The sequence below is a fragment of the Mauremys reevesii genome, linkage group 6 (genome assembly GCF_016161935.1).
Source record: "Mauremys reevesii isolate NIE-2019 linkage group 6, ASM1616193v1, whole genome shotgun sequence".
NCBI lineage: Eukaryota > Metazoa > Chordata > Testudines > Geoemydidae > Mauremys > Mauremys reevesii.
In genome coordinates this window covers 80,856,675-80,869,387 of record NC_052628.1, presented here as the reverse complement: position 1 = coordinate 80,869,387, position 12,713 = coordinate 80,856,675, and the positions used below count along the sequence as shown (strand labels likewise).

Here is a 12,713-nt window from a genome sequence, read left to right as displayed (position 1 = left end):
TGCTTATCACTTGAGCATCAATACCCCCGGCAATGATGCAATAGGATTTAGCCACTGCCTACTCCACAGGCATCAGTTCAAAGTTCCCTGAACCCAAAAACTGTGGCAGAATATATTTCTTCCCGCTTTGGGTAGGACGTGGGATAGGGACCACAGTGTCCATTGCGAAACTATAAAATGCCTCTTGTATTACAGGCAAGAGGTGGAGACAAACTTTCTAGGGTCCTGCAGGTCTTTTTTCTTTTTTGAGATAATTCACAAGACCTGCAATAATCTCCCACCTCATTCTGTGTCCCTGACCAGTAGATATATTTCTTTAACCTCTCATGGGTTCTCTGGGCCCCTAAATGACCAGCAAAAGGACGTCATGGTGCTGGGCAGGTACAACCAGCTGCTTGTAAGGTTTTCCAAGGCTTTCCCCCCATGGGAAATTCCCTGCATAGTCTCCCTTCCTTTTCAAAAAACATTTCCCCATTTCCCTTCAGTGAGGGATCCCTTCAGGACATATCCCTTTATGCACCCTAGAGTAGGGTCTGCCCTTCGTTCATCTGCAAAACACTGGCAGCTGGGCAGATTATTCAGTAACGGGTTAATTCTTCCCATTCTCCAGCTCTACGAACACACTACTTTTCTTTGCTTTGCAAGAGCTGGCCTCGGCACCTCCCACACTTGAAAGCACATTGCTTCTTCCTGCTGAGCTAGGGCTGTCCCTATACCGGACAGCTGTTTCTTTATCTGCACAATTCTCTGAGATCATGGGACAATTATTCCTTTTTACTATGAGTTACAATTTTAACAATCTTGCATATATTAAGAATATCATTTCCCACCAGCATTGCTATGGGAATGCTGTCTAACTACCCCAGCCTTCAAGGTAACTTTCGAGCCTTCCCAATCCAAATGCATTTTAACCAGAGTTACAGAGATTTTATATTTCTCCAATGCCAGGAGCTCTACATCCTCACCAGGTAACATGTTAGTTTTTCTGACCATGCTTCCCCTGACCAGAGATATTTGTGCACCACCATTGTCTCTCTGGGCTGTGAATTCCCTGCCATTTACTTCAGCAACCTGGATAAACTCCAGGTCCACCTCCTCAGCGTCAGACCTCACAAAATTAATCAGGGACTAACCGCTGTGTGTCATAATCAGGATGTGGGCAGTAAAACCTAGCGGTCAGAGCAGGGGTCAGGCCTGGTCAGGTACCAGAGGGCCAAAATCCAGGACTGGCCAGAGGGCAGAACAAGACCCAGGCATCAGGAGACGGGCAGATTTGGAAACCAGTCTGGGGTCTCTTGCACACAGGTCTGAAGCTGATTTATTGGTGGGCATGCGGCAGAGCACTTCCGAGAACTAGGCCAGAGTGAGAGGCAGCTATAGCTGGTCTCAGTCTCCCACACTGACTGTTGGGAGTCCGTCCCAGAGCACTCTGCAAACATCAGGATCGGTCGGATCCGAGGAGAAAAGGCCTGCATAGAATTCCCTGGCCCTCCCACACGTCTCCTCCAGATCTGTGAGGGGGGTGCCGTCCTCTGCCAGGAGGCAGGTGACGTGCTTCTTGGTCCCCCTACTTTTCTCCAGGGTGTAGAAGAAGCGGGAGCTGCGATCCATCTCCCGAAGGAGGCGGATGCAGGATTGGACAAAAGCACCCCGGGCTCGATGGTCCGCGAGGGCCCGGAGCTCCTCCCACTTCTCCTGGCCAGCGCCGGCTCCAGACCCGCAGGCATCTCCAGCTCTAAGACAGACGCCTCTCCAGCTCTAAGACCTCCCTTTCCAACCGCTCTATCGCTGCATGCCTCCGTCAGCTGGCGCCCCAGGTGTAGTCACAGCAGAAGAGCCAGGTGCACACCTTCCTCACATCCCACCACCGCCACGCTGAGGGAAAGGCGCGTCTCTGCCCTCGCCAGGCCAGCCAGAATTCCCGGAAGGTCACCATGGAGCCCACATCCTCCAGTCTGGCTTAAGTACTGGTGCCAGCCAATCAATGGGCCGTGAGGAACTGCCACTTAGGTCCTGCTGGTGTTACTTCCTGCAGAATCCAGCCTCACAGAGTCCTCCTGCCAGAGCACAGCCTAAACCTCCTGTGGTGATGTGGGGGTTTCAATGTCCCAGGTACCCCATACTACCAAGTTCTAACAGTGTGTTAATAATCACAGTATTAACCTGGGTGGAGGCTAAGTGTTTTGGGGATTTTTTTTAGCTTAGAGCAATTATGCTCAGTAGAGTTACACTGATAGCCCCCTCTTTGACCATTCTCCTGCACAGGAGGTCTGTGATCGGGATTTCTAGGAGGGGAACAATTCTGGGAAGGTGAGTGCCTGGGATCCTCACTGCCCTCCACCTTCCCAGGGATAAAAGAAGGCCCCCTCTTTATACCAAGCTTCTGCCCGTCTTTCTCTGTCTTGCACTCATCAGACTTTTGGGCTTGCACAAAGGAATCAGGATGTCAACTTGCTGTGCAGAATGTAAAGATTTATCCCATACTGTGTGTCTGACTTCCCCAGAACGTTTGAGCAAAGAGATCAAACAGCTGGACATAGTTCTCAGCCCCTTGTCCCTTTGCCTATTCTCATTCGATCACCCATTTCATAGACACACTTGCTATGACTCATGCCAGCACTTTTCCTGAGATTTCTGAATTTCAACCTTTACACCTCAGTGGTAATTTGAAACCTTTGCAAGACAGCTTTTTTAATTCGGGATATTTCAAAGTTTGTTCAATTGGCATTTCATTAAATACATTTAAGGTTTTATCAGACAACCTTGCAATCAGTGTGGGGACGTTCTTGTGTTCTGAAACTACAGTAGGGTTCTCACATAACCTTTCAAAAGTGGTATTCTTATATAGTCTGCTTCTTTATGTGAAGGGCAGAGTTTCTCCCAGGTAGGTGTACCTTGGATTGAGGGATCTTCCCCTGCTTGTACATTATGCTCTGGGCATGCACCTTTTCCTTCTCTTTCAGCTCCATGGCATGTTGGTGAGCAGCTATTTCTGCTTCCAGGACCCACCAGCTTGCTTCTTCTTGCTGCTGCCTTTCTGCCTCACTCTCCTTGGCTCTCATATCTGCTTCCCACTTTTGGTGTTCACACTCTGTCTTTCTGTTCATCTAATCATTTTTGGTGTTCACACACCTCTCCCATTTTGTCATTCTCCAACCTGGCCTGCAATAAGGACTAGTCTATACTAGAAGCGCTACGGCGGCACAGCTGCACTGATGCAGCTGCGCCACTGTCATACATTTGGTGAAGACGCTTTATGCAGATGGGAGAGAGCTCTCCCGTTGGCATAATAAAACCACCTCCATGAGAGGTTGTAGCTATGTTGGCGGAAGAAGCTCTCCCACTGACATAGCACTGTCCACATCACTCGGAAGGAAGGGCAGGGGGTGGCTATTCACACCCCTGAGTGACATACGTTATACCAACTAGTGTATACAAACCCTATCTTTGTAGTTGCTGACATTCCTGTTTTCATCTTTACATTTGTTCTATTTCCCTTACCCAAAATAAACAAACAAAAAATAATAAAACTATAACCTTTCTTTTACTGTTCCCAGCCTTCACACTTGAGAATCACTTAAAATTGTTACACCAGTGCTTAAAGTGTAATTCTCAGTTAAAATAGCAAGCTGTGTGTAAACCTTGTTTTGACTATTACACTGTCACCTTCTTGGGTGCAATCCAGACCGCTGAGGAGCTGTGCCACCTCATACCCGGTACTACAGAGTGTCTCAATGCTTGCTACTGTAGCTCCGTTAGCAACAAGCACGCAGGTCACACTCTGAGTGTCTCTGTGTTATGCAGCCAGCCCTGGTTCAGCAACCCTGACCCCAGCAGCCTGTCTACAGCCCCTCAATTTTTGTAGACTAGTAAACCTTTGAAATGGATTCTCCTAAGGGTTACCCCGGAAAGTAAAGTTTATCTAAGCTGTGAGGAAGGCGACATGAAGTCTAATGGTGAAGGAAGCTCCATGTTTTTTCTTCCCCTCCTGCTGTTTGCTAAAATGCAAATTGTTCTGTTTCCTTCAGTCTCCCCCTCTCACCACCTTCCTAATTTGATGGCCCTGTTTACAACATATATGTAAATTGCCCATATTCTTTTGTTTAAGGCAGACTGTGCTTATGCACTGCTTATGAAACACATTTTAAGAATATAATTCTGGCATATATCATAACTCTTAATACCCACCACATACATACATCACACAAAAATATTAATGATAAGTGATTATTAGTTTTCAAATGATACCTCAGAAGGCATATTTTGTACAAAGATTACTACAATAGTGTGTAGGCTGTGAATACAGAGGTGCTTCAAGTCACAGGTATATTTTTAAATTAAGGGATTTCTAATATAGCCATGTGATTTTAAGCAATCGTTCAAAGTACTTTAAAACCAGTAATTGTCATGGAAATAAAATATTTCTCATACATTTGCATTTACCATGAAAAAAAGCTTTACTCTAAAAATCACAAGTTCTGCTTTATATATCAGGTGCACAAAGAATTGGTTGTTAAATAGAATTTATTCTGACCCTGGCTCTGTATCTATATTTCAATGACATGGAATTACTCATTGCAAAGAAAACAAGGGGGTGAGGAATTAGTAAATAAGCTTAAATCTTTGCACCTGGGCAAGGCTTGATTAAATAGGCTTCCCACAGAGGAGTTCTGCAAGTCCTTGGAGTGCAGCGTCCTACTTAGGAATGTGTCTCACACAGGCCTGGTCTACACTAAGGGGGGGCGGGTCGAACTAAGGTACGCAAGTTCAGCTACGCGAATAGCGTAGCTGAACTCGAACTACCTTAGTTCGAACTACTCACCCATCCAGACGCCGTGGGATCGAAGTCCGCGGCTCCCCCGTCAACTCCGCCACCGCCGTTCGCGGTGGTGGAGTTCCGGAGTCGACGGGAGCGCGTTCGGAGTTCGATATATCGCGTCTAGATTAGACGCAATATATCGAACTCCAAGATGTCGAACGCTAGCCGCCGACTCAGACGGTAAGTATAGACGTACCCACACAAACACACACCGCCCTCCAATTGCAGCAGATCAAGCCTCCATGAAGCAGTGCTCCACAATTCAGAACTTCCTTTACGGCTGTCCACATCCTGCTCCTGCTGTTTACTATGAACCAACAAGAAGCTGGCCAAAGTAAATAGATTAGGGTACCTTTAAAATAGCTTATTTTTCCTCTCAGCCAAAATGTTGCACGTTATGATTGAGATGCATTGGCAGGGCTACGTGACTGTTCACTAAGTGTCTCTTCCCTGCCATCAGTGTCACTTTCATTAACACCACAGAAACTTTGAGTTCCAGTTCTGCACTAAGCTCCATGGACCTTCACACCTGCATGGAGACTCAATTAAGGTCATTGGAATTCTTTAGCAATGGTTTTGTCTACACCCAAAAGTTGTTACAGCTTTAACTATATTGGTATAGGGTTTTTCATGGCCAGGTGGCCGAGTAGCTGGTCTTTCAATCTGTAAGGCCAGAGAGGATGGTAGGGGGACTCAGGCCCTCCCTCTCCACCAGGTCCCAGCCCAGGGCCCTATGTAGGTCTACCCCTAAACAAGAGAGTTGGGTCTGCCTCCCAGTGTGTGTTCCGTGGGTTACGTCCCACAAGTCTCTTTAGTTTGGGGCATGGCCCCACTAGTCCAGATGCCCAACAGCTAGGGCTTATTTGCATACTCCCCTTGGCAGGGGAACATTTACTTGCCTCAAGTGGCTGTGCTGGCTGGCAGGTTACTGATCCATCTCAACCAGCAGATAGCTCCTGCCATCTCACCAGTCAGCTCCCAAATGAGCCAGCCTCCCTTCTTTTCTACCCCCTCCAGACCTGGTATTGGCTGCAGGTATAGCAGGGTGGGGCTAGCTGAACCCAAAGGTGTTCTTTAATCCCCACTGTGCCAGATGGTAGTTTCTTTGCTCCCTCATAGGTCCCGATTCTGCAATTGGTTGGGCCCTACAATAGGTGCAGCAGATGCTTACATGCTAGCAATTGAAAGATCAGGGCCTAATTCTCCAACCCCCAAATATCCTTGTTACTCAAAATTTGTGCTCTCGTCAATCCCATATCCATAATTTTTATCAAAATTAGTAGTTACAAAATCCCAGTTTTATAAAGGTTTTGTGATCTTCCCTGAGACCTTAAAAATTAATAAATCGGGGATTTAGGTGTATCACTGGTGACCTGCATAGGAAACTATATCCAGTTTGTATCTTTCTCTATGCTGTATAAAAAAGGCTTAAAAGTCTTGTAAAATTATATGTCTGTTCTTTGTATTAGCAATCCAAGTCTTGCCTGGGCTGAAAGACTTTACAATGCCTGGAGAACTAGTGAAATGGTGACATCACAACACCCAAAAGAGTGCATTTGTGGGGTAGGGATTTAGTTAGACTGTTTAAAACCCTTTTGGGGGGTGTTTTAGTAACACCTATTTAATTCCAATGACAAATTAACATTTGGAATTAAAGGAGCATTTGTTAAAAGATCCAGCACACTCTTCTATCACAATAAACGTCCCCTATGCCTCCCAGTCAGACTGTCAGGCTTGACAGTCCTGAACCCTTGTATTTTTATGGTGAAAAGCAAGTATTAACAAAGTAAATAACAAACAAGGCATTCAGGCTGTCTTTTTAAAGAAAGGGACATCAGACCAATTTAAAAAAAAATACGTCACAGATCACATTTAGGGTTAAATTGATTCCTGTGGCTTTTATATTTTAATAAAATATTTACAGGCTAGACTTTTGAAGGTATTCAGGTATCTAAAGCTGCAGATAGATGCTTAGTGGGATTTACAAAGGTGCCTAACTCCTACTGATTTCAATGAAAATTAGGTGCCTGTGTGCTCTTAAAATCCGACTAGGCATCTATTTGTATGTATAAGCCTTTAATATACCTTTAAAACTCTGGCCCTACATTACTTTTGAATACTGCAAATCCTTATTCATGATGAAAGTATGATATTGTAATGATGCTACTCATACATGCACTTGTAGGTCCAGCCTATTATACTCACATTTTGGGAAACTTTTTGGGCTTTGAGAAAGCCAAACATTTTTTCATTGCAAAAACTCTCTCCTCTCTGGATCAGGAAGAAATGGGAATTGATATGATCAATGTGGACATTTCTAAAAGCTCTCTCCTGCCAGAATTCGCCTATCTATGATTTTAAGGCTTCTCTTTCTCCTTTAGGATATAATTTAGTGTAGGAATTTTCATTCTATAACACCAGTGTAAGACAGGGAATTGTTGTATCTGAGTTACTATGGAGAAATGATTTCTCGGATGTATAGCTGTCTCGTCTTTGTTAATTATGTTTTAATTAGAAAACATAAGGTTTTTTTTCTTTTTTAACCAGATGATTTCTTTTGTACAATGGATTTGTTGTAGCCTTCTTATATCTGCATTTATCTGTACTGGCATATAACAGTCCCCAAGGATCACTTGAGAACCTCATGCCCTGCCCCACCCTTGACATGTCCCTTTCCTCTCTGCTCCCAAAATGTCCCTTACATAGGATGGGGCAAGAGGAGCTCATGTAGGGCTGATTAGTCCATCCCTGTGCCAGCACACTCCCTGCCATCCCTCAGGTTCAGGGGGTTGGAAAGGTGGGGGAAACCACCTAAGTCACCCACCCCACCTCCATGTACTGAGCCCCACTTTAGTGCACCTGGAGAGCTGGGGGTTTAGACCAAGATATTGATAGGTGGATGAGGGAAGCTCTCTGGAATGAGAAGGAAAAGTGGTTGAGTTGTTTATAGATGTAATGCACACATGCACATGTGCAGCTACTATATGGAAACAAGAGCTAATGCTTCTTCAGAGAAGGAGAGGAAAGCACAGATGCTGTAACACTACACTGCTAGGAGTGCAACAAACAGGATATATTTTCCCCTGTGTTTTTCTGACCTGTAATGAATAGAAGTCTGGCTTCTTCTGGTTTCAGTAATTTTGCTTACTTAGTGAATGTTAGAAAAACTGTTGGCTTCAAATGTTATTTTATTCTTTTCAGGTCAGGCCATGCTTTTGCAACAGTTGGACAAGTAATATACATGTTTGGCGGTTGTTCGGGTGAAAATATTTACTGCACTGATGTGCACGCATTGGATACAGGTATCTTTTGGAATTGCAGATGATTTCCTTCTTAGTACATTTTATAGATATATAAAGTGTGATAAGAGAAGAGGAGTATCACAGACCTGTCTTACAGATCCCGTGGTACTATTTCTAACCTCCCAGCAGGATCCAGAATTGGTGCAGAATTGCTCTGCAGCCAATACTCCATTCTGAGGACAGGACTAGGCCTCTTCCATTGATAGAAGGAGTGGAGAATCTGCACAACAGTAGGTACTTCAGTCAGACCCCCAAAGAGCTGCTGCATGTAGCTGTGCAAGAGCTGTACTGGACTCCACACAATGCAGAAGAGCCTGCACCTACTTTGTGAGCTCTTGGATTGTTTCTTCCTGGCCCTTGTGCTGCAGAACTACCGAGGTTCATCTCTGTTAGTGGGCACCTACAGAGGAGGGGAGAAAATTTTGACCTTTGTGTGAAGTATCATTTTTGTTACCGGTTTTTGAGAGATGCGCCAAGAATATAGTCTTAAATATAAGCTTGTAAATATAGTACTGAAAAGGTGAATTCACAACAGAAAATTAAAGCCAGCCAAAGTATATTGAAAGAGTTGCATAGTTTATTTAATTACATTTGCTTTATTTGTAAATCTGATAGGCCTGCAAAATAGAAATCCTTAAAAGCATCACAGAAACAGGCACACACTGCTGGAGTGTAGATGAAAATTTACCCCTTTTTCTACCCTTCCCACTTAAATCCATTCTCACCCACCACATTTACTGTTTTCAGAGGAACCACACAGGGTAAATTGAGGTACTTCCTGGAAACTTCTCATTGGTTCATTTCAAATATCTTCTTTCCTAGGTTGGATATGAGCTAACTGATATGAAATAATTGTATTGCCTTGTCATGCATTTGGATATTGCCTCATGAAAATACACCTAGTGTATTTACAGCTGCAGACCAGATTCAGGGACAACCCAAATTATTAGGAGGGGCCAGTCATTAAATTATTTGTCTGGAGACAACTGCTTCTTTCACCTATACTGAGTCAGGAAAAAAGACATTAGAAACAAGCTACTATCTCAAGCCTCTCTTGTGAACTGTTTGTCTTCTAGGATAAGTTAATTGAAATTTCCCTTTCCCAACTCAAACTTGAATTGTAATATGTCCAGATGGAAATAGGCCATTTTTGCAGAGACCTTGGCTTTTTCACTGTAAAGGGAGCTTTCCACCTGCAAAATCGGCTTTATTTTTATCAGAGGTTTGAGGTAAAACTGCATGGGGGCAAATTGGGTGTGGCCTCAGTTTGGTTGCATGGGTCCAGGTGTGGCCCCTGCACAACTACATGGGGCCAGAGGGGTGAACAAGACAATTTATCCCTCTCTGCAGCTGGGCAAAGGTTACACACAGACCAGTCCCTGTGCTCCCTGCACTTTGGAGAGCACAAAGACAGCCTAGCCTTGGTCACCCCTTCCACTCCCCCGGCAGGAAGCAGGACTCTGCAAAGGGAGGAGGGAGGAGTCAGGGCTGTGATCCCACTCCCCTTCTGCATCAGTTTGTGGAGTGGAGCCAGCACATAAAGGTAGCAGAATGCTCACCTCTTATGTGCAAGGAGCATCACTGGAAAGATTGTGCCAACCTCCCAAGTGCTCCTTCTGAGGCATTGCTACTTGAATGGCCTTCTCTTCAGGACAGTGGCTGAAAAGCCACAATCTAGCTCAAAATGTTTCACTCCAGCTGACCTGCAAAATATATTTTCCCCCCACATTGTTTCTTCAGCAGTGAGAGTTGGTGGTTTTGCACCACTCTATTTTGTTAACCCATGAACTATAACTGTAACTTCCTTTGATCTATTAGCCTTTCAAGTAATACTTCTTGCAATAATTTACTGTGCTGTCCCACCAAGTTTTCTGCTGGTGAACTGAACAAATTGGGAGAAAATAAATCTGAATCCCCCACAAGTCCATTTTTGCAACCAGCTTTTGGATTATAGCTGCACTTTAAAAGGCTGTAGTGTGTACATTTTATGATTTTCAGATAGCAAGGGAAATCAATGGAAAATATATAATTATGTGAGACTCTTTTCCAACAGGTTTGTTAACCTGGCAGCATTGTGAAGTCAAGGGAGAGATACCCAGTGGAAGGACACATCACACTTTTACAGCACACCATGACAAGGTATAGACCAAATGTCATTTTTCTGTCCTGGTTCACTTTTTCTGTAATTCCAATATGGAAGGAAGATGCAGGAATGTCTCCTTCTCAACACTTCTTAGATATATGCTCTTAAAGAAGGTGTAATGGGATTTCACCTCTACGTTTTTCTGAGCAGCAGTATGATCAAGAAGTCTAGTACAGGAGTAGGAGTCAGGAACTCCTGAGTTTGAATTCTGGCTCTGGCACTGTATGAGCTTATAGTGCCCTTTAATTTTTGTCTACTCAATTTGAGGCCTCATTTTCAAAGGTGCTAAGCAACCACAGATCCCATTGACTTCATATGGAATTTTGGGTGCTCAGTGCTTCTGAAAGTGTCTCAAGATGAACACCAAACAACTGAGGCATCCGATAGAAACGACCACTTTAGAAAAAGTTGATCTTAATATCTCTTCCCCAGTTTCCCATCTGAAACAGGGATAATAATACTTACTTACCCCACACAGGTGCTGTCAGAATATATTCATTAATATTTGAAAGTGGAGTATATTTGTTCTTCAAATGTAAAGCCATATGCAAGTGCTAAGTTTTCAGTTGGGATTTCCTCATAAATATCACTGGCACAATGTGATCCATTTGTTGTATAGGTCACTTGTTCAAATTTAGCCCAGATTACTAGCGATTTAATGTTATTGCTCTCTAGCTTTTTGGTCTGTGTGAGTGAGTGAGTGAATGTCCCTGGTCCAGTTCCCAGTGGACAGGTGCCCACATCAATCAACATCACTACAGTTGGCAATCTCATCAGAGAGACTCTAGATCAGTGATGGACAAGCTGCGGCCCATGGGCCACATGCGGCCCATCAGGGTAATCTGATTGTGGGCCATGAGACAGCACAGCCCCCCCACAGCTCCTCCCATCCACAGGCACAGCCCTTCCCCCTCCCCCCCCCACAGCTCCCAGTGGCCTGGAACAGAGAACTGTGGCCACTGGGAGCCAGGGCCGGCTCTAGGGTTTTTGCCGCTCCAAGCAGCAAAAAAAAAAAAAAAAGCCACGATCGCGATCTGCGGCACTTCGGCGGCAGCTCTACCGCCACCGCTTCATTCTTCGGCGGCAATTTGGCCGCAGGTCCTTCACTCCGAGAGGGAATGAGGGACCCGCCGCTGAATTGCCACCGAAGAGCCGGACATGCCACCCCTCTCCGTTGGCCACCCCAAGCACCTGCTTGCTGAGCTGGTGCCTGGAGCTGGCCCTGCTGGGAGCTGCGGGGGCCTGTGCCTGCAGACAGTCAACGTCAGCAAAATGTCTCGCAGCCCGCAATCAGACTACCCTGATGGGCCACAGGTTGCCCACCACTGCTCTAGACTGAATGGGCATGGAGGCTGAACAAACCTCACAATCCTTGCAGCATTTTTTCCAGCACAGAGCTCAGGACCAGTGGCAGAGCAATGGGGATTCCTAGCACAGCCAGTGCTTTTTAGTAGTGCATAAATGAAGGAGTTCAGTTTGCAATACTGTCAAGCATAGAAAATAAGTTTCATGCAAACACTATGCTCACTTTTAAAAATATCATTACTTCCTGCATGACTTGCTTATGTCTCATAGTTTCCTCTGTTGCCACACTGCGCAGGTTGCTGAAAGAGTGCTGAATGCCATATCTTTTTCTTCTAAAGTCTAACCATGCTATATGCGCCACCTTCTGGGAATCCAACAACCTGGATGTGGAGCGACAGTACTGATTCTCTTCCTTTTCCCTGCAGTCTGAAACACTTCTTACTTGCAAATGCTGCAGTATTTTTGCATTCACTAATATATGGACAATGCCCAAGAATCTGTCTATTTTAAGGTTTTCTATAGCCTCATTAGTGTAATAACCAAGCAGTAAATCCAGGTAAATTAGTTCCACATAGAGAGAGCCCAGTGGATTTCATTACATTGTCTACTCTTCTCCTTCCTTAGTAATAAGAGTTAATAAACAATTAGGCTCCCCCTACACACACACTTCTCTTATGTTTGTTTGTTTGTTTGTGTGTGTGTGTGGTGGGACAGGTGATCTCTGTGTGTTGAGAGGAGAGGGGAGTTTTCATGTTGTTTTTCTAGATACATACAGTTAAATTGCAGGGAAAGAGACTTTCCATAAGATAATACTTTGAGTACAGAGTCATATATATTGTATTACAGTTGCAGTTCTTGCCAACAGGATATCTATTTGTTTGGAGGAATATATGAGTCTAAAGATGGTAATAAAACACCAAAGAATGATGTAATGAAATTAAGCCTAGGTGAGTAAAAATGCAAAAAGAGGGTTGTCAACTCAATTTTTTAATCACTGAATAGAGCAAGATACTATCCAGAAGTATCCTAAAGCTAAATGGCTGCACAAGGACATAGTCTTGTAATAAAATGAACCTGAGTACATCTTTAAATATGTGTGGAGCTACATAAAAATACATCCAAATGCACAAATGCATCTCTGTAG

At 44.4% G+C, this 12,713-nt stretch overlaps 1 protein-coding gene across 2 annotated transcripts in view; it reads left to right on the top strand.

The window, feature by feature from the left end:
* Nucleotides 1-8,032: 8,032 nt before the first annotated feature.
* Nucleotides 8,033-12,713, top strand: part of LOC120408309 (acyl-CoA-binding domain-containing protein 5-like) — a 42,159-nt gene continuing 37,478 nt past the window's right edge. Inside the window, exons 1-3 of one of the 2 annotated variants that reach the window (XM_039545085.1) lie at nt 8,033-8,121; nt 10,175-10,260; nt 12,435-12,516. In XM_039545085.1, the coding sequence (XP_039401019.1) occupies nt 8,061-8,121; nt 10,175-10,260; nt 12,435-12,516 (229 nt within the window). In that variant the 5' untranslated portion in view covers nt 8,033-8,060. Of the gene's footprint in view, nt 8,122-10,174; nt 10,261-10,614; nt 10,743-12,434; nt 12,517-12,713 lie in introns of those variants that run through there. The other variant, XM_039545087.1, reaches the window with a different exon arrangement.